This window comes from Chaetura pelagica, unplaced genomic scaffold (genome assembly GCF_000747805.2).
Source record: "Chaetura pelagica isolate M959 unplaced genomic scaffold, ChaPel_1.0 scaffold308, whole genome shotgun sequence".
Taxonomy (NCBI): domain Eukaryota; kingdom Metazoa; phylum Chordata; class Aves; order Apodiformes; family Apodidae; genus Chaetura; species Chaetura pelagica.
Genome location: NW_009954442.1, coordinates 140,436 through 168,064, shown reverse-complemented (window position 1 = coordinate 168,064; position 27,629 = coordinate 140,436). Strand labels below are relative to the sequence as shown.

Sequence of the window (27,629 nt, the reverse complement as noted above, 5' to 3'; positions counted from 1 at the left end):
TTTCAGCATTACAAAGGGGGGATTAAAATTCATTTTTGGTGACTTCGCAGTACCAGATAATTTTATTTTGTAATGTGAAGGATTATCATTAAGACTCACTGACACTTCAGATGTGTATGTGCCTGGGCAGGCTGTTATAAAAATATGAAACAAACAAAGAAAAAATTATATTGCCATAAATACATGCAACTAAAATATTTACAGCGATTTTTGTGTTCTATTTTAAAAAAAAAGTCATCAGTATGTCTTTCTTACTCAAAATCTAGCTTTATCATACAGTAAATATTGTATCAAAATAATTATTTATTAAGAAAGCTTAGAACACTTGCCTGTAGCAAAACAGAAACCCATATTTTTTAAAATGTCTGAAATTTTTCAAAGCTTGAGTTACTTACTGTATTAAAATTCCTTAATATATAGCATCAACGGAACATTCCTCAGAATTTTAAAAATTGCAATCATATTATAAATTGCACTAATTAACGCAGAGAATGCTACTTTTATAAATTAATAAATACTAGAGGCATTTGAATGACACAGTAAGAAAATGTTGTTGCCTTTTAAGATGGCAAACCCAACATTTTAAAGGATGATTAAACCTCTACTGGCCAAGTCAGCCTCACACAAGCCAGCAAGACAGGTTCTACCCTCCACTAAGAGCACTTCCTTGTGTTCTGCACCTTCTCACACCAGCTTGCTAACAGCTGCCAGGCTGTTTCTCTAGGATGGGAAACACATTTTCACTGATTTACAGGAAACAAGGTGCTTCCTTCCACAACTCTTACACTATCAAAATGGTATTCCAAACCATACAGTGTCATTTCCCAAATTTTCAGTCATACCCACCTGCTGAAGAGCTAGCAAAATGAAAAATTGAGGGCCAAATAATGAATACCTCATATTTAGAAACAAATCTGCATGATGTGTTCTAAGACAAACCTAACATTTTGATCTTTTAATTTAAAAAAAAAAAAAAAATCCTTCCCTTTGATTCCCCTCCATCTTGAGATTATTAAGTATGGAAACACCTTAATCTAATATTTAAGAAGGAAAGAGGTAGCAAACCAAATTCATTCTGTATTTTGTGTCTGTATGGGACACTGCAAACAAAATACATGTTATAAATTCTTCTGAGATTAGGTCATTATTTTCATTAGGGGATTATTTTCATTAGCCTGAGAAAGACTTGCCATTGTTTACATGCTCAAAGTAGAAAACCTAGTGACTGCAATATATTTTCTTTTATTCCCTCCTCATAAGAGCAGATTTCTTCATGGAGACAATAACAGAGGAGCTTCATGGAAGCATGTCAGTTTACCAAAACGTGGCCTGAGGATCCCTTCATTTCAAACCAGAAAATATGAAACTGGTAAAATGAAAACTACATTAAATGGGAACTAGCTGCAGTGCTTGCAACACCTGGCTAATTCCCTGTTAAATCAACAATTACTTTAGGAGTCAAGACCACTGAGAAGGCTAAGAACCTTGTGCTCCTACATGTTGACACAGAAAGGACACACCTTTTTCTGGCACTTAGCCAGAAATAACAGATATTTCCCTTTTATGAAGCAAAGGTGAGAGAGCTTCAGAAAAGGTTATGGAGACATATGAAGAGTCAAGCAGAATATTTTTGAGATGTATGTTAAGACAACACATTCTATACAAGTTACTCTCATATATGAGCTAGCTAGAAAGTCTATTGTCCCACAGCTGTGATCTAAATAAACCTTATTTGTGGTATCCTATCTTAATATGTATCTATGACATATGGCATAGGAAAGTAAACAGCCACAACCAATAAATGCCATAAGAATGGAATGTCATGAAGGAAGAAACCTAGAGGAGCACATGTTAGTACCAAAGAATACACAATCTTCACTAACTCCCTTTTCAAAATATGAGTATTAACCATACCTTCAAAGTTAAACCATCAAAAGTTAGGAAAAGTAATATTAAGCTTTTCTCATAAAAACTTTTCATCCACCCTGTACATAACAATTCCAACAAAACTACACAATCACATCCATTTGCCACAGAATCTCTGACTCTCTCAGAAGGCAGAAGAGATGGTACAGTGGTTATTCTGCATCCCTGACAATTCTGCATGTGTCTCCACATATTTATGAAGATCAAAATTCTGCATAATATTTAAGTTAAGAGTTTATTGCTTGTATCAGAAACACCAGGATGTTGCAATACTGTCCTCATTTTAAAAAGACACAGAGATGAAAAATGTGAATTATTCCATTAAGTTTTGTTCATTATTTGTAATGCCTAGGACCAATGTTTATAGGATATTTCATGTGAAATAGATGACTTCGAAATTAATGAGAATTATGTCCTGAACTAACAGCCGAATTTATTCTATTAATCACAGTTTACATGACTACTGTCAAAGCTTTTGCTGCTGTTAACATTCTGATACACCACCATTAATTTATATAAGCCAAACAAAAAGCAGTTCAGCAGATGTGAAAATCTTCTTTAGGGATATTTGAAGGTATTTACAAATCTGCCCATACAAATTTGCCAAGGGCTAACAAAATCTGTAGAATTATACAGGAAATTTCCCCTTTTTCTTTTCCAGATACATTTATCAGGGAAAATGGGCATTCATTGCCTTACCTCGAAAAGACTCTCAATAAAGGAACGCAACTTCTCCAAGTACATACGTGCATATATTCATTAGCAGCTTCATTTTCAGCCTAATTTGCACTAGAAAGGCCATCCAGTTCATAATGCCTGACACCCTAGCAAGATATCCTGGGACTAGAATTTATGCAGCTTCCTTGGTAATAGAAACATAAACAGATTATATTTCTGCTGAAAGTCAGTTATGCACATAGGCAAGTTCTCCTCTTGATCTGGCTCATATAGCTCTGGAGAAGAAATATTTCCCCACCCTTCCAATCTACCTGTTTCAGTTCCAATTCAAACTAGCAGCAAAAGCAGTTTAAATAGCCACCTCTTTAACAATGTTCCTATTCCTTACTGCTCTCCAGCAGCACAAATCAAATTTTTTAGGTGTTTTGTTTTTGTTTTTTTTTCCTCCCAGAAATCCTAATTGTGTAATGGCATGTTTTTTTCATCTTTTGAAAGCGTGTGGGAAGAAAGTAAAATCTCCATCTGCTCTTCTCACCCTCCTGAGTTTTTATTAGATTGTTATTCAGTTCCTATGCTAATCTCTCAAATAAAAATTTTCAGTTTAGTAGCCTTGGAGTTTACAATAATTCATGCCTTGTTGCATATATTTACTTTGACGCATAAATTGCTGCCAATGAAGAATTTGCATACACTGAAAAACAGGTTACAAAGCAGAAAAGTCACAGGTAGTTAAAACTTAAATGTAAGCCATAGCAAAAAATAAAGTAAAATAAAAAATTCTAATCCCTTCTTCACAAAAATTGTAAAAGGGCATAGTTTTTTAATATCTTACTGTTGCAGGAAAAAAAAAAAAGCCTAGAAGATAGAGATCTTGATTGTCATCTGTGCCCATTACGTAATTATCACATCTTCTGGGAACACAATGAACCCATTAACTCACTGGTGCTTTTGTAAGTATTTTTCCATAAAGCACCCCAGAACACAAATTTATTCCAACTTGCTATGCTATATAAAAGTTATCCATATGACAACAAGATATAGTGAATTTTTTGGTACACTGTTAATGCATTATATTATAGTACTGCAGAAAAGGATCAAGTTAATATACCTTCAGTGCTTGAGAATATCTATTTAATTTAATATATTTTTTCTACCAGGTCACATCATATTACTATGCATTATATAAGCTCTTGCATTAACTTGGAACACTGTAGCTCACTATAGCATTTTGCATTTTAAATATGCATTGTGGCATATTTTTACAAATTACCCTAATAAACACACAAAGTTCATTTTTAGGTTTGTTCACCCCCACACACTAACTTTACAGTACAAACTTATGAAGGAGATCAGCATACCATACTCATTAACTGGGTCTCCCAGGACAGTTTTAATGTACTTAATGTTCTCTTATAAGCAAAAGCAATTATATTCAGTGAAGGTATAGCACAAATAGGCTATAAATCATGAGAAAATACTTCAAACATCAAATTAAAGGCAATTTATTTTTATCATTTTTCATTATTATTTTTGGTAAATAAAAGAAGCGGGAACACAACAAAAGTACAAATAACTTCAAATGACAATTATTTATCTGTCATATTTACATATGTAAGTAGTATGTATGTATACACATCTGCATTCGCATAACATTTATTCCGTAATTAAAAATACTGGCTTTTATTTGTATGCTGTTCCCTGCTTCACAGTCTTCGCATCACACATCACACAAGGAATTTTTATACATTCTCATGACATGAACACCTAAATAGAACAACCATGACTGAGGGAGAACCTCCTTAATGTTAATAAATGTATAAAAGGCGAGTGTCAGGAGGACAGAGCCAGGCTTTCCTCACTGATCTCCAGTGATAGGACAAGAGGCAACAGGTGCAAGCTGGAGCACAGAAGGTTCCACATAAACATAAGGGCAAACTATTTCACTGTGAGGGTGACAGAGCACTGGGATAGGCTGCCCAGAGAGGTTGTTGAGTCTCCTTCTCTGGAAACATTCAAAACCCACCTGGATGCATTCCTGTGTAACCTATAGGGGACCCTGCTCTGGTGGGAGGAGTTAGACTGGGTGACCTTCCAAAGTCCCTTCCAACCCCTAACATTGTTTGATTCTGTGATTACATGGATGATCATTTCACCTGTTCATGATCCCTCTCATGCTGCTGCACAAAATAGTATTAGAAAAATTCTTAGAATTTTGTCTGTCTTAATTGTCAGTGGTACTTAGAAGGAGAAAATAAGACCCTATGCTCATCCAAGTCCTAAAAATCACCAGCTATCTAGAAATACACATTTACTCTTTTTATCTTTCAAGTCTTATATTTTTCTGAGTAGTTTCAAAGCTATATATGTTAATCTAATCTACACAAAATGCAGCTCCTATTATATCTCCTATTAGAAGAATGTTTCACAAATTCAGAGCAGACAAAAACATTTGTGTTCTTCACAAGTGATTATTTTAGTATGATCCACAATTATTCTAATAGGCACACTGCAAAAATAGAATACCTTCTCAAAGCCACAATGCTTATTTTGTAGGCTTTATTATCTTAAATACCACTGAAAAAATAAGATAACGCATTAAAAACGAAGTAGAAATTATCAAAGGAGAAGAAATGTTTAAAACTAAAATACAGGCGTAGCTTTTATTTGCATCTCAAGAACAAAAGACGGTTATGAGTGTCTGTTTTTCACCTTCCAAACTGTTAAATTTGCATTCCTCTTTCCTCTACATTCTTACTCCAAAGGGTTGGGGTCATAGTATGTTTCTGGCCCTTATCTTCTTTAACCTGCTTTTCCTCTGAGTTACGTCTCAACAGTTACTCAAAATTCAGAGGTTTACCCAAAACCTTTCTTCTGTCTAGACACACTCTCCAGATGTGCTTCGAGTAGATCCTTATGCTCTTCACAAGGAAACTGAGATTCCAAGTCCACAGTTCTAAAACTCTGTAAAACTGAACATCTAAAAAGAGATTATTTTTTCATTTTTCTCCTATGATACTTCTCTGTGCTTTGTCCAATCTTTTGGTTATCCTGCTTCCACTTTTTAACTCCTGATTTTTATCTTCTAACAGTTTCTCACCGCAGGACAGTATTTTCATTCAATTTTATCTAGCCTCCTTGGATTTTTTATTTCATATTACTCCTTAAACAAATTATTAAAAAAAAAAATAAATCTGTTTGTTTTACTTTGATAACCTTTCTATCATTAAAAGCTGATTGAGGACCTGCATAGAGGAGATGAAGAAGAGATCACATCATTTAATTCCAAACTCAAAGGTTACACAAGGTACAAAATAGAATCTACCTAGTGAAAAATCTTTATTGCCTTGAACACAATTTGATGATTGTTTCATAAATGTATGGTTCAAAGTGAAAAACAGGGTTTTTTTTCTGATTTGCTCTGGAGAAATTATTGGGGAAAGGAGTCAAAGTGTTGTATCAAAACCAGAATCATGTTCTAAAAATTTTTGCTCAGCCTTATAATAGGAAATGGCATTTAACTTTCTTCTAGCAGTTTAATTTCTAGAAATATATAATTTAACATAGTACTTCAAATATTTCTAAAAGGATACCTCATGGATAGCTCTGAACTGTACTAACTACAACGCAGATTGGGTCAGAAGATTTCCAGGTATTTTATGCATCAAAAAATATTACTTCAGAAAAGTCAAAATTTGCTTTAAAAAAATAAATAAATACTTTAAAAATAATTCTGAAAAAATCATTTTATGTTAATTACTTTTCCACTTCATGAAGCAAAATCACAAGTTGATGTTGATTATTCTTCAACGATAAGTTGAAGAGAAAAGCAACCAACAAGGCATAAAAAATACTGAAAAAATGTTTTGAAATACAGCAAAAATCCAAGCAACACATGCAATTAAATACTGCTCTTGCATATTAACAACATGTTTGCAGAGCAATATTTAATACAGTCTTCTAAATGTATCATATTGAATCTTGGCAAGACTCATATCTATGTTTTTATTAATTTGTAATTATATTCAGTTGTTCCCAGTGCTTAATTGAGGTTATAGATTTCCATCCTATCATAAAGAGCAGAGGCAACATCTTTCTTTAAACACCTACTTGCTGACTCAGGATGAGATCCAACTGAGAAAAAAACTACTCTTCAAGTTGAAAATATTGGGGATCCAAAAGCAGGTCACCTAAAACTGTCAAAACAACTTAGTTCTGTAGACATCAGCCACACACACTGGTTGACTTTATCAACTCAAAAACAGTATTACGTTACTCTCTACCCTAAACACTTGACTGATAATGAGGTAGAATTCTAATATTCTTGTTCCACCATTCCTCTTCTTTTGTATTTGATTGATTACCATCTTTCTGCACACGCCCAAGTTTTGTTAGAAATCTATTCTATGTTTTTTACTTAGGATCTGGTTGCCTGAGAAGACTACTCAGAAAATACCATGGCTAAGAGATTTTGTATCTCATTGAGGAAGTAAATTTCCCTTCTTATCTAAAATATGGCTATTTAGGGAAATGTTCACACACATTCCAAGTACTCTTGGAAAGCTTTCGTATCTAAGTCAGTCAAGCAAAATGCGTATGAAGGAGTAGTACAGAAAGCAATTCAGCTATCCTAGCTTTAGATGTACAAAACTTGAGGCTTTATAGGTGCAAACCAGACTTTTCAAATACTGCTATCATGTGGTTCCATACTTTGTGTTTGACCTGCAGCTGTCTTACTTTCCCAAAACCACAAACCTTTCTTTCGGCATTATAGTTTGCTATTCAGTCATGTTAACTGAAAGTTAATCAAAACAAGAGACAATTATGATTAATTGTAAAAAGTAATGTAAACAAATATGTGAAAATGGTATCTTGGCCAAACAATCTGTAGATTTCAGAAAACTACTTACAAGGACAGAAGAATACAGCAATACTGATTGTTTGTCCTGGATTAAGGAATCCAGACTCCATACTAAATTTAAAAACATTGTCTTCTTTATTTTTATCTGCTTCATCACAATTCAATTTCCATGTCAACTGGTCCCTTGAGATATTCTTCAGGTCAAGCTCCTGTAAATATTTACAGAGAAAGGAGGACATGATGAAAGAGAAAATGATGCTTTTCACTTTACTCTGTCCTAAGCAATAGGATCAGCATGAAAGCAAAAAAGCACTAGAAAAGCAATGCAGAATCCAGTTTCCTGTATCTATAAGGAGAGAAGATGGGTATGCCTACCAGCATAGACTAGATGCTTCCCAGTCATTTGCCACCTTGACAAAGACCAATAACTTCTTTCCAGAGTGGAAAAATCTCACTTACGTGAGGTAAATAGATCAAATTATCATGGTGAGAGTGCTTAGACAAACATAAATCAGTTCTTCCTGATAGAAATAAAGCACAGCCATCACTAAACACATTGCTCATGGCATCTAGAGTTTCAGGTGGACATGCTGAAAAAGGAAGAAGTTCAGAATAGGTTTTCAAAACCCATTCTTTCAGTTCAATAAGGGGACTGTGGAAACAAAAAAATAACCCACTCCTTTACCTCAGAGTCACACTTTCAACTCCTAATACCTCTATAGCTAGGAAAAGGTCTTGACTTTGTATTATTATTGTTTTCTAAAGTTGAAAACGAGTTTCAGATGTTTTTATCAATGCCAAAAATTGTTTTTTATAGTCTCCAAAGTCTTTGTGAATTTAGAAACAATAAATCATGTTATGATATATTTTGCAGTCATACAGTCAAATTCTCTATGTTCCAAAAGAGAGTTGGCATAGATTAGTAACAGTGTATTGGGAGAGCAATTTAACTGTATGGATCATCACAGCACATCAATTCTTGCACTGCCACTGTCTCATTTACTAGTACAAGTATAGGCAAAGGCAGAAAATCTCTGTAAGTAAGCTATTTCTTACTCAACTCCTGGTTAATTTGTCATGGTAGCCACACTTTCCTATATGTCAGAAATTTTTTAAAAAGTCCAATTTTGAGTTTTGGAAAAAATTCTACTGAATCAAAAACTGAGCAACAAAACCATGGAAAATTTCTACATATTTAAACCATGTATTTGGCTCATGAATGAACTTTTAATTCCAAAACTATGTTATTTTCCCAGTCAGATCAATTAGAACTATAGCCAAGAATAACTATAAAAACTCTTGTGACTAGATACCTGAGAATTCACACTTCCACCAGCAATGCTGAAATGTGCGCCACTTGAATATTGTGTAAATTTAAGTTCCATTGAGGAGAACTCCAATGGTGAGTTAAGTACTGTTGGAAAAAATAAGTTAAGATGTTTAATGCACCAATATTTTGACAAATATTTCCTCACAGACCCCTCATTACACCATTGTGTCTTCACGTGTTTAGCAGAAATATTTCTCCCCTGGTTTGAAACACTGTATTTTCTTTCTGTTGTTTCCATACAATACAGATAATTACTGCAATTTAACTTTCTGTCATTTTATGACCTGTTAGTCACATTTAAATTAAAAGACTATAAACAAAGAGTGACATGATCTTCCTATTGCAGATTAATGCATTTGTATTTGTAACAGTAATAATCAGAAAATACGTTAAAATTTTATAGAAAACATTATTTCTCTTTCTTTCTTATAGCTGGAAAAAGACACCATCACAAAGGATGAAGTTTAAAGTGAGAATTTAGAAAAACAAAGGTTTACTTTCCGACAGTCTCATTTTGTTTCTTCAGTAGATTAAACAATGGAAATTAACCTGGCAAGCATACATTATCCTTTTTTTAAAATCTGCAAGTTTGTTTCACATTCAGTGACAAAGTGGGTTGATCAAGTCTCTTCTCCCCATAAAAAGCTCAAAGGATTTCCCAATCACATATGTCACATTATGTAAACAACAATACTATCTGTATGTCCCTAAAGCACAAGCATATAAACTCTATAAATCGTTATTGTTTCGAAGTTGGAACCTCATCTGTTGGACTGCTCCATGAATATGCAACTATGTCACCCAGAGAAACTTCCTGTACGAGGAAAACACAGCATACCTGGAAGACTCAGAGGGAAAGTGAAGGAAATTATCTACCTCACAAAATAAACTGTGATATTGACTAGTAAAAATATCAGCTCACATGAGGTTATTACATTGACAATATGTCCTCTCCCTTTGTGCCTGGCTGAGATAGGGCTCGTGTATTTTCCAGTTGAGCTTTCTGTTTTGTGGTTGGTTGTTTTTTTTTCTCTTTCAGTGCTTTCTTACATACAAATAAGCAGTCTCCAAAAAAAAGTCTGACTGGTATTTAAATAAGAGACCTGGTTTCCTTCTCAGATGCTGAAACAGTCTACAGACTTTGTTTCTAAAACAACTCAAAAAAGATCCATGATGGATTGAAAACATATTGACTGCTCTGAAATTAAAAGACTGGGTTGACTGCTCCGAGATTATTATGATTTTTTTTCTCAGGGTGAACTATCCCAAGTACAAACATCTGATATAAGCTATTGATTTAACTGCCAACTGCACTGTCCTCTGCAGTCTGAATCCCAGTCAGCCACAAATACAAATAAAATATGAGTGGAAAACAAATGTACCATAAAGCACACACTAGTGAGAATTAGGCATACTCATCAAATCAAAACTTACAACTTGCAAGATGCATCTTACCCACTTTGAGTTTTTAAAGTGATAATCTGAAATAATGAAACCATAAAATACATAACTTTTAACTTATCAGGATGTGATAAGATTATCGAGTCCTTTTGTAACAGTAAAAATAGCTTGGCTTGTTGTCTGCATCTGTATGATTATGTGAAATACCAAGAACTCAAGACACTTCTTCAGACTTCTCTCCCTTCTCCCAGCCCAGCAAAATTACTAGTAAGAATGTCATTCTAATACTCAAATTTAAATAAAAGCCACACTTTATTTTCTCAACTGTTCTTTAGAACTGAAAGTTTTATTCTCTTGAATACTATGGTTACTTGTTGTTGACCTATACTGGTACTGTAAAGAAATTCTATCTCTCAGAAATACAAATTTGTGCTAAATTTAGAAAATACTGTAATTTATTAGTGAGACTTACTGATTGTATTGTTCCTTTATTTCACAGAGAAAGGGAAAAGGAAATAAATATTACATAAATCACTTCTGCACTAGAACTTTGTCACTTATTAATGATTGTTTACTAAGAGATGTGCTTTCTACTAATCTCATATGCATATGCACATTTATGTTTAGTCTACATGTTCTTAAACTAAATACATTTAGAAGTGTTCACTATTAATTCCATCATAGGATCTAAAGGAGGTCTCTCAGATTCCTTTGATATCTTAAAAGATCTCAAAAGTAAGGCTTAAGTTAAAGCCCTATAAAGGAATAAATAAATAAAACCCACAAAAAAACCCACATAACCCAGAAACACAGATAAAATCTACTAAATTGAAGTTGCTTTTACTTCACATCAGGCACTGAATTGGACAAACCTCCTTCAGTGCTCTCAGTATGTTTAAACATTACACAAATATCACCCCAGGTTTCCTCATCTCACATAAACAGTGACTACATACTAAAAACACATGAGGAAAGCTAGTGGATTCATGTATTCACAACGAGTAGGTCTACATGACTATAAGGATCAGACAGGTGACTAAAGAGAACCACAAATTATTTCTAAAAGAAGCACAGAAGAATCATTTGAGATACCAATTTCTCGCTGCAGGCAAACAGCCTGTAACTTTGGCCATGAGCAAACTCTGACAGGCCAGAAGAGTGCAGTTCTGCACATAAAAAAAACGAACAGAAGCAAATGGTCTAAATTACCAAAAGTTCTCTCAGATGGGATCAGGATCAGTCAGAGGCATTTTAAAGGAATTTTACCTTGTGAAACCTAAGAGCTCTAGGTATACGTAAGACTAAAAAAAATTATTTAAAAAATAAATAAATTACATACTACTTTTCTATAATTTTCAGACAAACTGCTGTAAATACTGGGGTCTGCATGGTGAGGTATAGAAACACTAATGAATGAGAAGAAACAAAAAATATGTTTTAGTAAACTAACTTTTATATAAGGCAAATGGCTACATAAAAAAAATCCCAGCATGTTGCAATTATGTATAGAAATTTCAGCGTTGCACTTATTTAAAAATACAAATCAAAATTTGTGATTGTCCAAGAGATTTACAAATTATAGAATTATCAAATTTCAGTTAAGTAGTAATTATCTGCAATTAGAATACAACCAAACCCATCACTACAAATATAAGTATCCACCATCTGCTTAAGACCCTCATTTACCTACCAACTGCTTTAACTCTACAAAATGGAACAGTCACAGTCACCGCCTGTAGCTGAGGAGCAACGACGTGTTTCGCAGAAGCTGCAGGTGGAGGGTTTGGCTCTGTCAATGGGAAGTCAGTTCTAGGAGTACTAAGTTGAAGAGTGAAGTCATATGCTGCCACCTAAAGGACAGAAATAACATTGTGAATCACTTTCCCAAAGAAATGGTACTTCTTGAACCATCTGAGTGGTTCTATTTCAGAAGAAATATTGAAATTAACAATATCACGATATTAACGGGATGGCTATTTATGAGCATCCGGTATCAGACATTCAAGCAAGCAGAGGCCAGGTATTTTTCCCCCACGAAGTTAAAAACTGTGTGCCCAAAAGCATTGGTTATCAGCACAGCTACAGTTAAGGCTTCTGGCAAATCACTGTGGTGGTGTCGTTTCCAGCTGCCCCTCTGAGTGGAAAAAGATTGGAATGGTGGCTGAAATGCTTAAGTGCAAGCAGAGAGGATGGAACAAAGCCACATATATTCTTAATTTCTCAAAAGCTGAAGAGAAAAGGTCAGCTCTTAAGATATACTTAGAATAAGCAAAATGGGCTCCAAGATCAAGGTGGAGCATGAGTTAAACTTGAGAAATCTCAGCAAAAAAAAATAAAAATAAATTAATTCTTAAAATCTCTGTAACTGAACCCCACTGAATTCCAGGAGACTAAATTCCAGTGATTTTGTTCCCAGTTTTACCTCTACAATCACATCTCCAAGTAAATGTGGCTTCCAATTTAAAGGTAGGATGCTTTATAAAAAAATCCTCTTTTTCCAGGATAAAGAGACCAAATTTATTTTGCAGCACACTTTCAAGGAGGTATATCTTCCCTCTTGCTCCATGAGCTGGCACATTAGAGCAGAATGTTCTCCAGACAAGAAGGTATGAGGTTACAAAGATATCAGAAGACAAAAAACAAAACTACCACACTGAAACCACTGTTGGAGTCTTTCACATGCCACAGTTTTGTTTTCACCTTGAAAAGCAATGAAATCTCCAGAAAGGACTCTGGCCAATAAAGTCTGTATGCTGCTTAAGATTTGCAGTAAAACCAGATATATAAAAGAAGTTACAAGTAATTTAAAATCTTTCAAAAACTGCAGAAAATAGCACATTGTGCTTCACTTTGATATTTATATATTCTACTCACTACCACATGTAAGTAAGAAAAAAAAAAAATTGTCCCAAGCTAGGAAATGAGGCACATACCCATCTGTAACAGAAGCAACACTGAGCTTAGATAATGAGAAGGAAGTATGTAGCACTTACACTGTTTGGAGTTCCAGCAGGGTTTATAACACACAATTATGAGCTCCTGGTGAGCAAGATGTGTGCTGAGCACTGTGGAGCATTTTATTTATTTGTGCATAGCAAGAAGAAAGCCTGAGATGAGGGCATGTTTTTCTAGTCAGATTATTACAGTCCTCTGATTTATACTGATACTTTGATCTGATAATGATTTTATAACACAGAATTGTGCTTTTCAAAATTAGCATGGCAAATGCACTTTAAGATATTTTAGTAAGCAATGCTTGAGGGGTGCCATAAAAAAAAGACTGAGTAAAAGTCTCCTGATTTGATTTACATACTCCTCTATTTTTAGTATCTCAAGTTACCTACATTAAATTACATCTTCAAAATAGGCTCTTGTGGCATAAAATTACATAATTAAAAATTAGACTGAAAAGAATCTTTTCTTCACAGTGTTAGATGTTCCTTTCACTTCAAAGCATGTGTGAAATACATTATTTTAGGTCACTAACAACAGCAGGTCCTTACAGTTTTAGAGAAACAAATTACTACCATTCCTCATGGTAGATACTAATAAGCATAGCATTTTAAGACTGTGAAATCTTTTTAAAAAAAGCTTTTAATTAAAAAAAACCAAAACACAAACATAAGAGAAGGTTGAAAGAATAAAGCTGAACACACAGTTATTTGGCAACCTTGATAGCTGTTAAAATACTTCCATAAGACAGTGCATATGCAAAGTGAACCAATACCAGAGACAAATATAAATAAATAAAAACTGCAGGAGTGTCTAAGTTAAGCATCTCTTACAACTGTCACAACACAGACGCAATCCAAAGATTTTGTCACACTCCTTCAGCTGCATGAGAAGTTTACTGTATTGGGTATGGGTACCCAGCATACACCTTCAGAAGTGTAATATGCAAAATGCTGCATAAATAACCAAATTATTCATCACTGCAAGGTGAACAGAGAGAAGATGACTGAATGACTCAGTGCACATCTCAGGTTGTGAGATACCTCCCACCCTTGGATACTTCCTTACAATTCTAACATTTGAAATACATTACCCAGAAATGCAGTAAAAAAGTGAACTAGCAAATCCTTTTAATCTCTAGCAGGTGTGATGTATGTCACAATATATTACCACTAATTTTTTAACATTTGGTAAGATTAAAATGCTTAGTCTGTAATAGGTATCATTATATCACTGGCTGTGCAAGACTACAGTCTAGCACTAGCACGTTCAGTTAAGACAACAAAAGGTGGAATCTCTTTATCTGCATCCCAAAGTAACTACTCAGAATTTGGTTTTCATCTCCACCACCAGTTTAGTCTTACTATCATCAAGAGTTTCATTTCCCAAGAGCTGGCAAACAAACCCAAATGTGTTCAAAACACTCACCTAATTCACTGCACATAAGACATGATGTTCATTGAAAACTTATATTTACTTTTAAGTACAATGGTGCGATTTCAGAGCTGATACAACTCATAGGAATGTATTTACATAAATTAGAATAAATCATAGACCTTTTGCTTCATTCATATGTATCTTTGCCTCATTAATTGCCCATTAACTAACTTGCACCACAAATGAAAACATCTTCAAAAATTCTGTATACCTAGAATTCATATTCACATGCACACACATACACATATTACTGAAACAGAATTAAAACTTAGTTTCATTTTTTAGTATTTCCTTTGTAAGTGCAAGCATTATTTTTATCTTCATACATATTTTAAGAAAAAATATTACTTTTTTTAATTATTAAAACTCCATAATGGAAAAATTCTATGGTAAGATTATATGTTTAAAAAAAATTAATGACAATACTAAAAAAATAATCCCTATACTATTACTGGATTTGCAGTTGCTTTTTAAATAATCTTTAATAAATAATGAAATAATCTTAAATAATAATTACAGTTATTTATCTATTGAGATGTTTTCTGAAGCTGCATTTAGCTTCATAAACCAGAGAATACAGAGAGGGCCAGGAAGCAAGCAGTCTAGAGAGCACTTTTGCACACTAAAAGTTGTTTATATCAATATAAGAAATATTTTCCCTATTTGATTTACACTAATTATGCACACCAATTGGAAAGGAGGCATCATCTACAAATTGGAAGTCTTAGTAACTCAAATACTTCAAAGCTTAAAAATGACCAGTCGTGTGAAATAAGAGTTTTTGTTACGTTTTCACATAAAACACCTCCATAGGATGCCAGAAAAGATATGCTGCCAAAGTAGGCTGCTGCCAAAGATAAAAATTCTTAAAATAAAACTGATATTCCTGAAAACTTTTATTTTGATGGCATTTTATAATACCTCCCAATTTTTGCTAGAATTGCTAAACAAATAAAAGTGTCAGAACGAGGGGCAATGGCTACAAGTCAGAACATAGGAAGCTCCATTTAAATGTGAGAAAAAGCTTCTTTACAGTGAGGGTGATGGAGCACTGGAACACACCGCCCTGGGAGGTTGTGGAGTGTCCATCTCTGGAGATATTCAAAACCTGACTGGATACAGTCCTGTGTAAAGTGCTCTAGGTTATTCTACTCCAGCAATCCTGTGTGATGTACTCTAGGTGACCCTGCTCTGGCAGGGGAGTTGGACTAGATGATCTTTCGAGGTCCCTTCCAGCCCCTAAGATTCTATGAAAATATAAAAAAATGTCCTGCAACTATATACAATATACATTCTCAACCTCCCCTCAGATTTATCATGAGTTTTTCCCTAAACCATGCTTTGATGCAGCCCAATTTCCCCATCTTTATATCACAGATAAGCAGCTTTCCATAGTGAATAATGTAACTAATGTTCAAAGTCATTGTTCAAAACAGTAAAATAAAACTAAATCTCTCCCATGTATATGGTCAGAAACGATGCACTAACAATACTCTGTAATTCCACAGCTGCAGGTTTTCCATAGAATTAATTTATTACACCATGAACTATGTTGTTTCATTTAAAAAAAAAAAAAGCATCATTAAAAATTCCAAAAAACAACCCCAAGACCACCTGTCACTTCTCTACAAAAAGCTTAAGTAATAAGCTCTGACAGGTGTGACGTGCCCTATTTATCTCGATCAAAGGCCCTCATAAGCTTCATTATTACACAGCTGTGTATTTTGTCTTTTTCCAAGATGGTGGAATTTTTTATTTTGCATCAGGGTAAAAAAATAATTTTGAAGCAGTACACTCCTGCACCTTGCTTTGCCTGCTTTCCTTACCCAATCATGCCTGACACTGCTGCTAGCAGGTGGATCATCCACCTGGAGAAAAACAGTAGCAGCTGAGAAACAAAGATGAGTGAATATTTTAAGTGACTATGTGCTTCCTATTTCCCTGGCACAAAAGTAAAGCAATAAGGTGCTCCTCATTGTAACTTGGACAAGTAGTTTGCAAAAAGAGAGTCACAGTCAGAAAAACCATGTTTTTATTCTTCTTGGACAGTACAATTTAAAAGTCAGTTCAAAAATAATCACTGCTAGCAATCAATCAATAAATAGTATTATTAGGGATGAGGGAGTTACAATAGATCATAGAGTCATAGAATCATAGAATATGCTGAGTTGGAAGGGACCCATTGGGATCATCGAGTCCAACTCCTGTCCCTGCATAGGACACCCCAAGAATCACACCATGTGCCTGAAAGCATCATCCAAATACTTCTTGAACTCAGGCAGGCTTGGTGCTGTAACCACTTCTCTGGGGAGCTTGTTCCAGTCCTCAGCCACCCTCTGGGTGAAAAACCTTTTCCTGTTACTTGGCCTGACAGTCATAGAGTTTTTTATTTGGTTTTGTTAGGCTGCTTTTTATGTTTAATTACCAGAATATTTTTTTTCTATTCAGCTCTGAAGTGAGAACCCTGCCTAGCTCAGACTTTCAGCTGGTTAAACCTCCTTATATTGCAGTAAATAAAAAACCTAAAATCTTTAGTTATATTTGTGTATACTGTTTCCACTTACAGCTCTGACCTTCACAGCCAATGAACACTGAGGCTAAACTCTCTCCAGTGAGGTGGAGAACCCTGTCACATCTAGCACCTTCTGAGGTCCTAGAATAACAGGAAGGCATAGCCAGGCCACTTCTGAGCAGCATCTTAGCCTTATCTATAATGCATCAACTTCATTTTACCACTTAGAATATTGGCAGATGTACCTCAATTATTATATTTTTATATATATTCTTTTATAAGCATGCTAATGGAACTCATTGCGTCTTTAGGTGTATGTAGTTTTAGTCAGAATTGTAGGAGCTATTCAGAGTTCCCATATATTAATTTTGTTTTGATTTTAAGCTTTGTGAGACAGAAGGAAAACTATTGCCAAATTGAATTTTAGCAGGAGAATTCAAGATTGCATTCACTACTTAATTACTTGAAACCTCACATTAATAATTGAAGTAGTTTTTATAAAAATTTTAAAGCATCTTAAAATTATTACATGCTTTTGTATTTTTTTATTAACACTTCTGAATTGTTTTAATTTTTCCGTAGTTCTAGTATCTACTTTCTTGGCAGTAACATCAATATAGTGAGTTTTTGTTGGTTTATAGGGTAGTGTTGTCAGTAATGACTACAACAACAGCAGGAAGTTTTAGCAGAACCAGAAGGCAGACAGAAAAGAATGTGACGCCATGGGATACAGAAGGTTTGTAGCAGCTGGAAGATAAGCTGGGTATAAGGCAGTTGTCCAGGAAATGGTGATGAAATCAGAGAAACAGCTGGTCAAGTGCAGAGGCAGGAAACAGCACTTGCAACTGTGAAATCTGAACAAGGGAAACTCAATATAGAGAAAAGATTTTTTTTCAAGACTGGAAAGTCAGGAAAAGGAAGGAAGAAATCTGGTGGGAAAAGACAGAAATCTAGATGAGATAGAACAATAATGAACTCTGATCCAGTGGGGAATGTTTTAAGAAGCAGTAACTACTGAGAATTTCTGCTCACAGTAAGAGGTGCCAGTCCATGGAGCACTTTCTTTACAGAACTACGCTTTTTATTGGTATTGTACTTTGCAGGAGTTAAATTAAAGAAAAGCTATAGCATCATGGGGGGTATGTATACTTCCAGATGCTTCCTTTAGTCATGTCATATTGAGCAGCACATTTAGTTTTAGAAGTTAACTTCATTTAACATTATTCTCTGCTGTTACAGCCAGCTACCATTGCTGCACTAACTCTCAGTGATCTTAACTTGTGACCACCAGTGGGATGTAATTGGCGAGTGTATTTGGGCATGTCTTGCCTAACAGTAAGCATGCTGCCCCTGACAGGCAGGCAGGGATACACTTGGAGCAGAAGGGAAGCAAAGCTTGTACAGCAAGCTTACACAGCACGAAGGGGAAAGGGAGACAGAATGACCATAAGCACATGGAGAGAAAGGGAAACTGAAATAAAAACATTGAATTAAAGCAGCACTCGTTGGTTACTTAAAATGTCTTCTTTCCCTTACTTCTGAAGGACGTTGTTCTTTCTGTCTGGCAAAAATTATTCTCAAGATTCAAAAAACACTTAGATTCAGAGTTAGGAAATTAAAAGAGGATGATTGCAGAAAACCCTATAGAGAAATCTGTATTAAATGGATGCAATACTTTACAGGTTTGTTTTTGTGGGGTTTTTTAAGAGCAGTCAGAAAACAAATCATGTCAAATGTAAGAATATAAGTTTATAGAACTCCTAACTGTACTTTCTGTATAGATGCTGAAGTAAAAAATTGTTATCAGCACTGATCAGAATAATAATTTTACTCAGTTTACTAACATTATTCCTATTTATATAAGTCAGTATGGTGTCTGCCTCTACTCTTAATTTTTGTTCAGTTTGTAGTCTACAACATCATGCACATAGATTACTGCAACAGCATTATCTAGTCTTGTATTTCTATTATTGACCTTTCCTACCTAAATGAAAATGTCAGCGTTTTTTCTTACTTCATTTGTCTCCAGTTTGACAATATGTCACTAGTAATCTTCCATATGTACCATTTTCCGAACAATTACATGTTTCTAACACTGTATTTAATCTAAATGTGACTATCCCACTTACAAGAATGTTGCATCAGACATTGTCAAGATACTTAAAGACACAACATCTATTGCTTCTCTTCTAACCTCAAGGGCTACCATGCCATAGGAGGAAATTAATTTCATTTTAAATAAGTCAGTTTTTCTGAATCTATTGAGTCATGTCCTGTCAGCAAAAATTATCTCAGCGCAGTGAATGTGCTATAAATTCGCACCATTGATCATTTCACAATAGCTTCCATGTGTATACAGAATCTAAGCTGACAGCTATAATAGGAAGAAAATAAGTGTTACCAGACACAGCCCATAATATGCAAAAATTATTTGAATGATGCTTTGAGCTATAGAATTCCCTTTTAATCAAAAACGAAAGTGCTGGGAAACAGTGGAAGGAGAGCAAGGGGGAAAGGGGGGGTGAAAAAGAATATTTTTGACCCTTCCACGATGCATTGTCTCTGACAGTTTTTTTTCTTATATATATTTTAAGGTAAAAATGCAGCTAATGCAACAGGTTTATGTACTGTAGAAGTGATCCCCAGCTGCTTGTTCTGAAGCTGGTTCATAATATCAAAGATTAAGTTTTCTTTAATTTCATTGTTCTCTAAATACGTGCAAACCCCAAACCCTCCATTTCTAAAGTGCTATTCAATAGGTTTAATTTAAAATTTGCTATAGCACTCTCTATTGTCACCTACTGCAAATAAATTGCTGTTTTCTTGATCTAAAACTAACCCATAAAGTGTCATATCTTCAATTTATTTGTCTCTAATAGCTCAAACAGAAAGCAACTTTGCCAATCTTTATGACACATAAAACTCAAATTTTGCAGTCCCTCCGTCATCTAAGAGTTAAAGGATGAATAGCTGCAAAAAGAAAATGGCTTCCAGTTTGTTGAATCATTTAAGGAATGCCATTTCAATTTAAGTTTATACCACTTCCATGTTTAAGTCATTGAGAAAGTGTGGGGGTTTTGTGTACGCAAACATTCTAGTAAAGCAGCAAAAGTTATATGAAGGTTATTTCAGAACTTGTTTTCTTAAGAATGGATTATTTTTATAGAACTATGACAGACACTAATATATGAATCCACAATGTCTGTCTTCTTTCACCATAGAAATATCACAGACCATTATTTTAATTTAGCATAGTCACCACTGCCCCGTTAACCTACCTCTTTTGGCATGAAGGACAAGAAGCATTGCAAAGCTGACTTTCCCATTAAGTTAACTGAATACAAATAAGGCTTTGAAGAACACCAGTCAAGCACTGTCAAACAAAATTCAGAATCAAATTACAGATAGTACTACACTAAATGTCAATTTTTAATAGTTGAATGCAACATATCTATGTATTTGTATGGTCAACATGCCTCATAAATTTACAAATTTATGTAATATTTCTCATAAGGATTCCTGAGTTGATTTTGAGAACTGTTAATCACCAGCAACTTTAATTAAAGTTACTGATTTAGGAGAACACAATATTTCAGGAAAACATCTAATTGTCTTTTTTTTTTTTTTAAGAAAAGCATTAAGCAAAAATAGTTGACTAAATAATGAAAACTAACATCACAGAGAGAAAATCAGTTGGCTGAAACCTTTTCTCTAAATGACTTTTAAGCATAATCTACACTACAATAAGGCTTGCTTCATTTTTCAGACTTTCACATCCAACAAAAAAAGCAAAATTCCTCTGACCTCAGTATTTATCCTGAAACACCAGGATCAGTATTCATTCAGTGTTCACCGTTTGAACAGTAATGGACCTGACTGGATGTTATATTAATTGTTTCAAGCACAAACTCTGATCTAGAAATCATGTGCAAGGAGTCAATTGCAAAACACCCTTGGTGTTGTCAGTTCATTTTTTATCATCATCCACAAATAGCTCCATATAAAGACTACAACTAAATAATATAATACTATCTTGCAAAAGAGAGAGCCCTAGTTTCCTGAGCTTGCAGGGATAAGAGCCCATACACGCATAGCTTAAAAATTCTCTTATAAATAAAGATGTTGGAACAGCAAAGCAGTTGTCAGGACTGAATGAGAAAAGGGATGAGAAACAATGAATGAAGGATAAAAATCTGTGTTAGGTGTATCAAAGAACAAATAATAGCAATCTAATTCCATATTTTGCCCCAATATCATTCCATATTAGCCATTATGCAGAACAGAGGTCCCATTGTTAACCTGCAGGCATTCTGTACCATCAGGAAAAAGAGAAGTCATGACCCCTTATACTGATGGTAAATTAACCAAAGGATAACCATTGTCAAAACAGTGGTTAAAAGTCCATGAAGAGGAAATGAGTAGAGTTATTAGGCTTTCCTTGGCTGTTTTTTTTAAATTGTTTTTTGTTATTTTGTTTTGACTGGTGAGAGGGTATTCAAATTTTTTTTCTTTTTTAACATACCTTGGCAACTATAGGAAAAAAAAGAAAAAAAAAGTTAACTTACGGGCAACTAGACATTTGTAGTAAATGCCATTTTACAAGCAAACCAAAATGTCTCCTCTTAATTTATGTTAAGTAATACTTCTAAACTAATTGCTTTAGGTTTATTTAAATCAGAAAGTCTGGATACCAGAAGTAGTCTGACAGATTTTCTGTTAGAGTTAGCCATTCTTTATTTAGTGAAAATTCCAATATAGGAAAGGCAAATACCTGAACGGTCGTTAACATTCAACTTAAAATCCTTATACTTAGAAAAATCAAACTCTACTCTGGTGCATGATTGTCCTTTGTTATGCAGCAAAAAGGGAATTGATTTTATAGAACCAACATAAACACCATCAAAGTCAAGTAGTTCCTGTAAGTTTAAAGAAAAAAAAAAGTCAAAGCACAGTGAAGTTTCTAACTGAATAGATGTGAAAAAAAAAAATAATAAAATTGTTCAGACTAAGAATTTTTAACACAGAAACAGTCTTGGTTAACCAATTATCTTGTATAAGCCTTATCTTGAAAATCTTTCCAGATCATAAACTGCAACATCTTAGAATTCAATACTTAAGTCCAGTTACACTATCAGGAAATTTTTCATCATTCAGTAAACAGAACAGTGGACTCCTTTACCCTTATTGCATTTTTTTTCAATAACTTCCTTAAAGAAATCCTCTCCCTTTCAACACACTTTTCCCAGATGGTAAAGTTAAAAAGCTAAAGCTGTCAGCTGTCATTTAGTGCAACTTTCATATGTAGATTTAGTTTTTAATTCCTCTTCCTAAGTTCTTCTCTTTGACAATTTTATCTGGAAGTTAATCCAGTAAAAAATTAAAAATACGAAGTAGGGATAAGCCACTTTGACACCTAGATAAAGGAAACACTACCAGTCTTACCAATTGTTACAATTTCTTCATACTCACCACATCAATGTTTATTTCAGGGACCTCTACAAATCCAGCGATCCTAAGCTCTAGTACTTCTGAATTTCGTACTGCTACCTAAGTGAATGGAAGACAGTGTGATTGTTGACAAGGTCATTTTAACATCTCACCAAATCTGTCACAATTACATGAAAAAGGTGAGGTTTTTATTAAAGAAAAAAAAACAACACACAGCCGATCTACCCCAGAGATTCAGTGTAGAGAGAGACATTCAGTACAACTTGTCAGGAATATATGAAAATAACTCTGCCCTTATAGTATATTTTGTTATGGAAAAATAAAGAAGTAAAGAGAATGCCTTCATTTTCTAGAACATGTATGTACAGATGCCAGTGAGACTGGGCTTCAAAGAACCAATGATGCCTCTTTGGCGTACAGAGATAGTCAAAGTTGTTAATGAAAACAAACAAACAAAAAAAAAAGCTTTAGAAACGACAGTCTGCAGACAGAGTATTTTTCCAGGATGCTGTATCACTAGAATTAATAGTTTTCTGCAGCAGGAGAAGTCTGGGTGCATGGGTTAGATCACAGTGGTTGTGAGGACTGGAAAGTATACCACAACACAAATTGTCTGACAGGGTTGCTGGTACAAAGTAGATACTACTGTTCTGAGCTATGTTTAATCTGTTTAAGAGGATAAAAGAAATGGACACTAGATTTAGTAAGCATAATATATGCAACCACAGAAGATGGACAATCCAGAATTAGAATCAGAAAAGGTAGAAAGTATCAGCCCCATGATAGCATCCTTTTTCCCATGTGCACTTACCTGACCAAGGAAAAGTTCAGGAAGCAAGTACACAGGAAAAACAGGATTAGATGTTTATTGCACTCCTATTATCAAATCAAATCTACTATTTAATTAATCTCTGAGACAACCACAAAAAGAAGTCAAGAAATTAAAGACACTGCACTTTCCAGTCCTGCTCCTCTATAGATCATAAAAACTGCAGATCTACCTATACAACATTCTGAAGAGAATCCCATACTCATTTCAACAGCTTGCCAATGGTATAATCTGAATCAGAGGCTATTTTGATGCTTCAGATCAGGACTGAGACAAAAAATACCAGAATAGGATATAACAGCTATCAAATGCTGCAAGAAGTTTTTTCTTTCGTTCGCTCTTTTTTATTTTTTTCTTAAGAAGCATTAGAACACAAGTGATAAAATTCAAAACATGTTTGGATGGACACACACATAAACACACAATATAGCACTAAAAAGAGAAGTTCTTCCAGTTTTAAATACCTCCACTTTTGTATCAAAACGCATTTTTGCATTCGGAGTAAAACAGATTTTGAGATCAGCGTGGCCTCCCACAGGTACCACCCCTTCCGAAGGGGTGATCAGCATTCCAGGCAATGGGTTTGAGTCAAGAACCTTCAAACACAAACATGAAACATTAATAATACTAAAACAGGTGTATGTGGAGGGGAGGTGTTTTGGTTTCTTTTTTAAAATATCAGTATATCTATAATGAAGATTTTGTATTCTTCTAAGGAGAAACTTTGTATTACTTACTAGTAACTTGGACTTAGAAGCTTGAGGCAAAAATACAGGTAAACAAAATAAAGTAACAGATTCCCAAACACAACGACAGCCAGTTTCTACTATGTATATAAAATACATCTACTATATAATTTAGCACTCCTGCTGGATATTTCACATTCTAGCTTTTGGATTGTTTTCATGAAGTTATTAAAGTTTAAACTTGTTATCTAGCAAGTCTCCAGACTATTCTACAATACATTTTTTTCAGTCCCAGATAAACTCATCACTTCTTTTTTGACATTCACAGTAAGAAAACACAACATGGGATACTAGTACTGTTCTGTAATTATACTGGGAGTAAATATTCAGTTTACTCACAATTATTAGCAAGGATGAAATTTAATTTGTTTTTTCTAATGGCCTCCAAACACTTAACTTTTTGAAGTATAGATATGCAAGTGAAAACTATAGAGACCAATGAAACTTTTCTTGGTTTAAGAGTAATTGTGAAGACGTAAAAAGTTGGGTATGTTTCTTTCTTTGTCTTACTGATTATGTCAATTTTGCTCTTTCAGGCCCATTCTCAAAAAGTATGTTAGTAATACTCATTCTTACAATGCTCAGTTGATAAAGAAAAATAGGACATTAATAAAAATAAATTAAGGAATTTTCTTAATGCTATAGTAATATACTAACAAAAATTGAAGATTTTAATGAAAATATTTTGCTTCACTAAAAAAATACAGCAAATTATTTTGTGAACAGGATAACTAATGAAGATAGGTTTCCTACTAATTCACTTATTATGTCTTTACTCACTGTGACATCAAACTCACCTCTTACCCAAGTCATAATACTGCCTATGCTCCTCTCAGATGTTAGTCCAGCAAAGTAATAGCATTTGCTGTGACTGGTCTGAGTCTATGCATACACTTACTGGGCAGCTAGTATGAATAGGATTATTAGACAGTTTGTCTCAAAATAAAAAAGCAACCAAGCTGTAACTGCTTTTTCATAGGTTACACCAGTACGGGGGTTCTACCCTCAGCACTGGCTCTCATTAAACTTCTGGAATCTTTTTAGGCCATTACCACATTGCTTGTCTGTGGGTACATCTCTACATCAATCCAAATTTGACAGAGGGACAGAATTCTTATTCACACAAATCTTGTGTCTTCAGAAAAACAGACAAAAACTTAAGTAGATGTGTAGCCTACCATTCTCCTGGAGAAGCCCGCAAATTATGGCATAGACAAGTGTACTATTCACTGGGTAAAAAACTGGCTGGATAGCCATGCCCAGAAAGTTGTGGTAAACTGAGCAAAATCTCATTGGTGGGCAGTTAAAAACGGTGTTCCACAGGACTCAGTTCTGGGGCCAGTCTTGTTCAGTATCTTTATCAATGATCTGGATGAGGGGATTGAGTGCACCCTCAGTAATGTTGCAGATGACACCAAAACAGGTGGGAGTGTTGATCTGCTTAAGGGTGGAAAGGCTGTACAGATCCAGAGGGACCTGGACAGTCTGGGTCGATGGGCTGAGGCCAATTGTATAAGATTCAGTAAGGCCAAGTGCCAGGTCCCACATTTTGGTCACAACAACACCAAGCAATACTACAGACTTTGGGAAGAGTGGCTGGAAAGCTATGCAGCAGAAAAGGAGCTGGTGATGCTGGTTGAGACCTGCACTAAATATGAGCCAGCAGTGAGCTCAGGTGCCAAGAAGGCCAACAGCATCCTTGCCTGCATCAGGAGTAGTGTGACCAGGAGGAGTAGGGCTGTGATTGTCTCCCTGTGTTTGGCACTGATGAGGCTGCACCTCGAGTACTGTGTTCAGTTCTGGGCCCCTCACTATAAGAGCATTGAGGTGCTACAGAGCAAGCAAGCTGGTGAAGGGTCTAGAGAACAAGTCATAATGAGGGAACAGGGGTTGTTTAGTCTGAAGAAAAGGAAGCTGAGGGGAGATCTCATCACCCTCTACACCTACCTGAAAGGAGGCTGTAGTGAGGTGGGTGTTGGTCACTTCTCCCAAGTAAGTAACAATAGGACCAGAGTAAATGGCGTGAAGTTGCATCAGGGGAGGTTTAGATTGGATATTAGGAAGGATTTCTACACTGAAAGAGTGGCCAGGCCTGGAAGAGCCTGCCCATGCAGGTGACTGAGTCACCATCCCTGGAGTTATTCACAAAGTGTGTAGATGTGACACTTCAGGGCATGCTTTAGTGGCTGAGGCTGGGGGGGATTGTTTGTTTTCTGTTGTTGTTGTTGGGGTTTTTTTATTGGGTATTTTGTGTTGATGGTTGGACTCATGATCTCAGAGGTCCTTTCCAACCATGGTGATTCTGAGTGTATCTAATAGCTGAGAACAAAAACTGCAACATGAGCTGATAAAATGAACCCCCTTCTTCCTCCTCACCCCAAGAAGTTAAATATGCTAAAAATAATTCTAGCTTACTTGGAAGTATGCATGATTGTGTCCTATGTTCTGAAGAAGGGCTGACTTACAAGTAGATAAACCCAGTGGACTATGACTGAAGGATATCCTTTGCTTTATAAACTGAACCTTTGTAGTACCAAGCTATAAAAAGAGAAAACAAGCAAATTAAATAACATATTACTAAGTTTAAGTATATAATTCAGCCTAATTTTCTTTTCAATACGTATTGAGCCAACATACTTGTGGAAATGCATAAATTAGATGTATTCAAATAGACAAATACAGATTAAAAGTGAGACAAGATTTACTCCGTGTATTGAACTTATCTAGATTCAAAGTGAACAGATACAAACTAAGAGATATTTCTGGAATAATTTCAAGACAAATTAAAATATTGTTATTAAATATAATCTTACACCACAAGCTCCAAGATTTCTTTTAATTCTAAATATGTGATCAGGACATGATACTTGAGAGATTTTAATATCAGCAGAAACACCAGTATTTTAATTTACACACATCCTCGTTAACATAAGGCAATTGCCAAGGCTTCAAAAGAAGGGGGAAAAAAGAAAAAGCTACTGGGAAAAAAAATACATAAAAGAGAAAGCAAGCACATCAAAAAGAAGGGAAAAGTTTTCTTGTCTTCCAAAATGGAAGTACTAGAATATGCAGCCAGTAGAACATATTTTTTAAAGTCTGTCTCCTTCACACTCCCTGTAACATAATATAATAATGATTAACCAATGCTGAATTCCACTGTGCAGACTATCCAAAACACTGCTTTTCAAATTACCATATAGCATGTTCAAATAACAAAACAAAATTACATTGCAGCCTGTTGTTGCCCTGAAGCTCTCAAAGATAACTTCACACATATAGAGAGATTTTTATACCTTTAATATCTGTCTAAAGAACTACCACCTCTCAATCTTTGTTTAGGTAAACTAAGGGAGTTAAGAAGAACAATTATCACTTAATATGTAAGGATCACTAAGTTGTTATGTCAAAGGAAGTATATAATTGAAAGGAAGGAAAAGGCAAATACTCTGTCTTACCTTCATCGTGTCATAATCTTTAAAGCAATATTCTTTTGATAAACATGTCAAATCTAA

At 34.8% G+C, this 27,629-nt stretch overlaps 1 protein-coding gene across 1 annotated transcript in view; it reads right to left on the bottom strand.

Moving 5' to 3' along the window:
• CHDC2 (calponin homology domain containing 2) overlaps positions 1–27,578 on the bottom strand; it is an 82,747-nt gene extending 55,169 nt beyond the window's left edge. The window contains exons 1-8 of the mRNA XM_010004487.1: positions 27,573–27,578; positions 26,533–26,655; positions 23,836–23,967; positions 22,564–22,641; positions 21,866–22,010; positions 21,617–21,624; positions 16,409–16,450; positions 11,884–12,043 (exon numbers count right to left, since the gene is read on the bottom strand). Of these exons, the coding sequence (XP_010002789.1) occupies positions 11,884–12,043; positions 16,409–16,450; positions 21,617–21,624; positions 21,866–22,010; positions 22,564–22,641; positions 23,836–23,967; positions 26,533–26,655; positions 27,573–27,578 (694 nt within the window). The remainder of the gene's footprint in view (positions 1–11,883; positions 12,044–16,408; positions 16,451–21,616; positions 21,625–21,865; positions 22,011–22,563; positions 22,642–23,835; positions 23,968–26,532; positions 26,656–27,572) is intronic.
• Between the last annotated feature and the right edge of the window lie 51 nt (positions 27,579–27,629).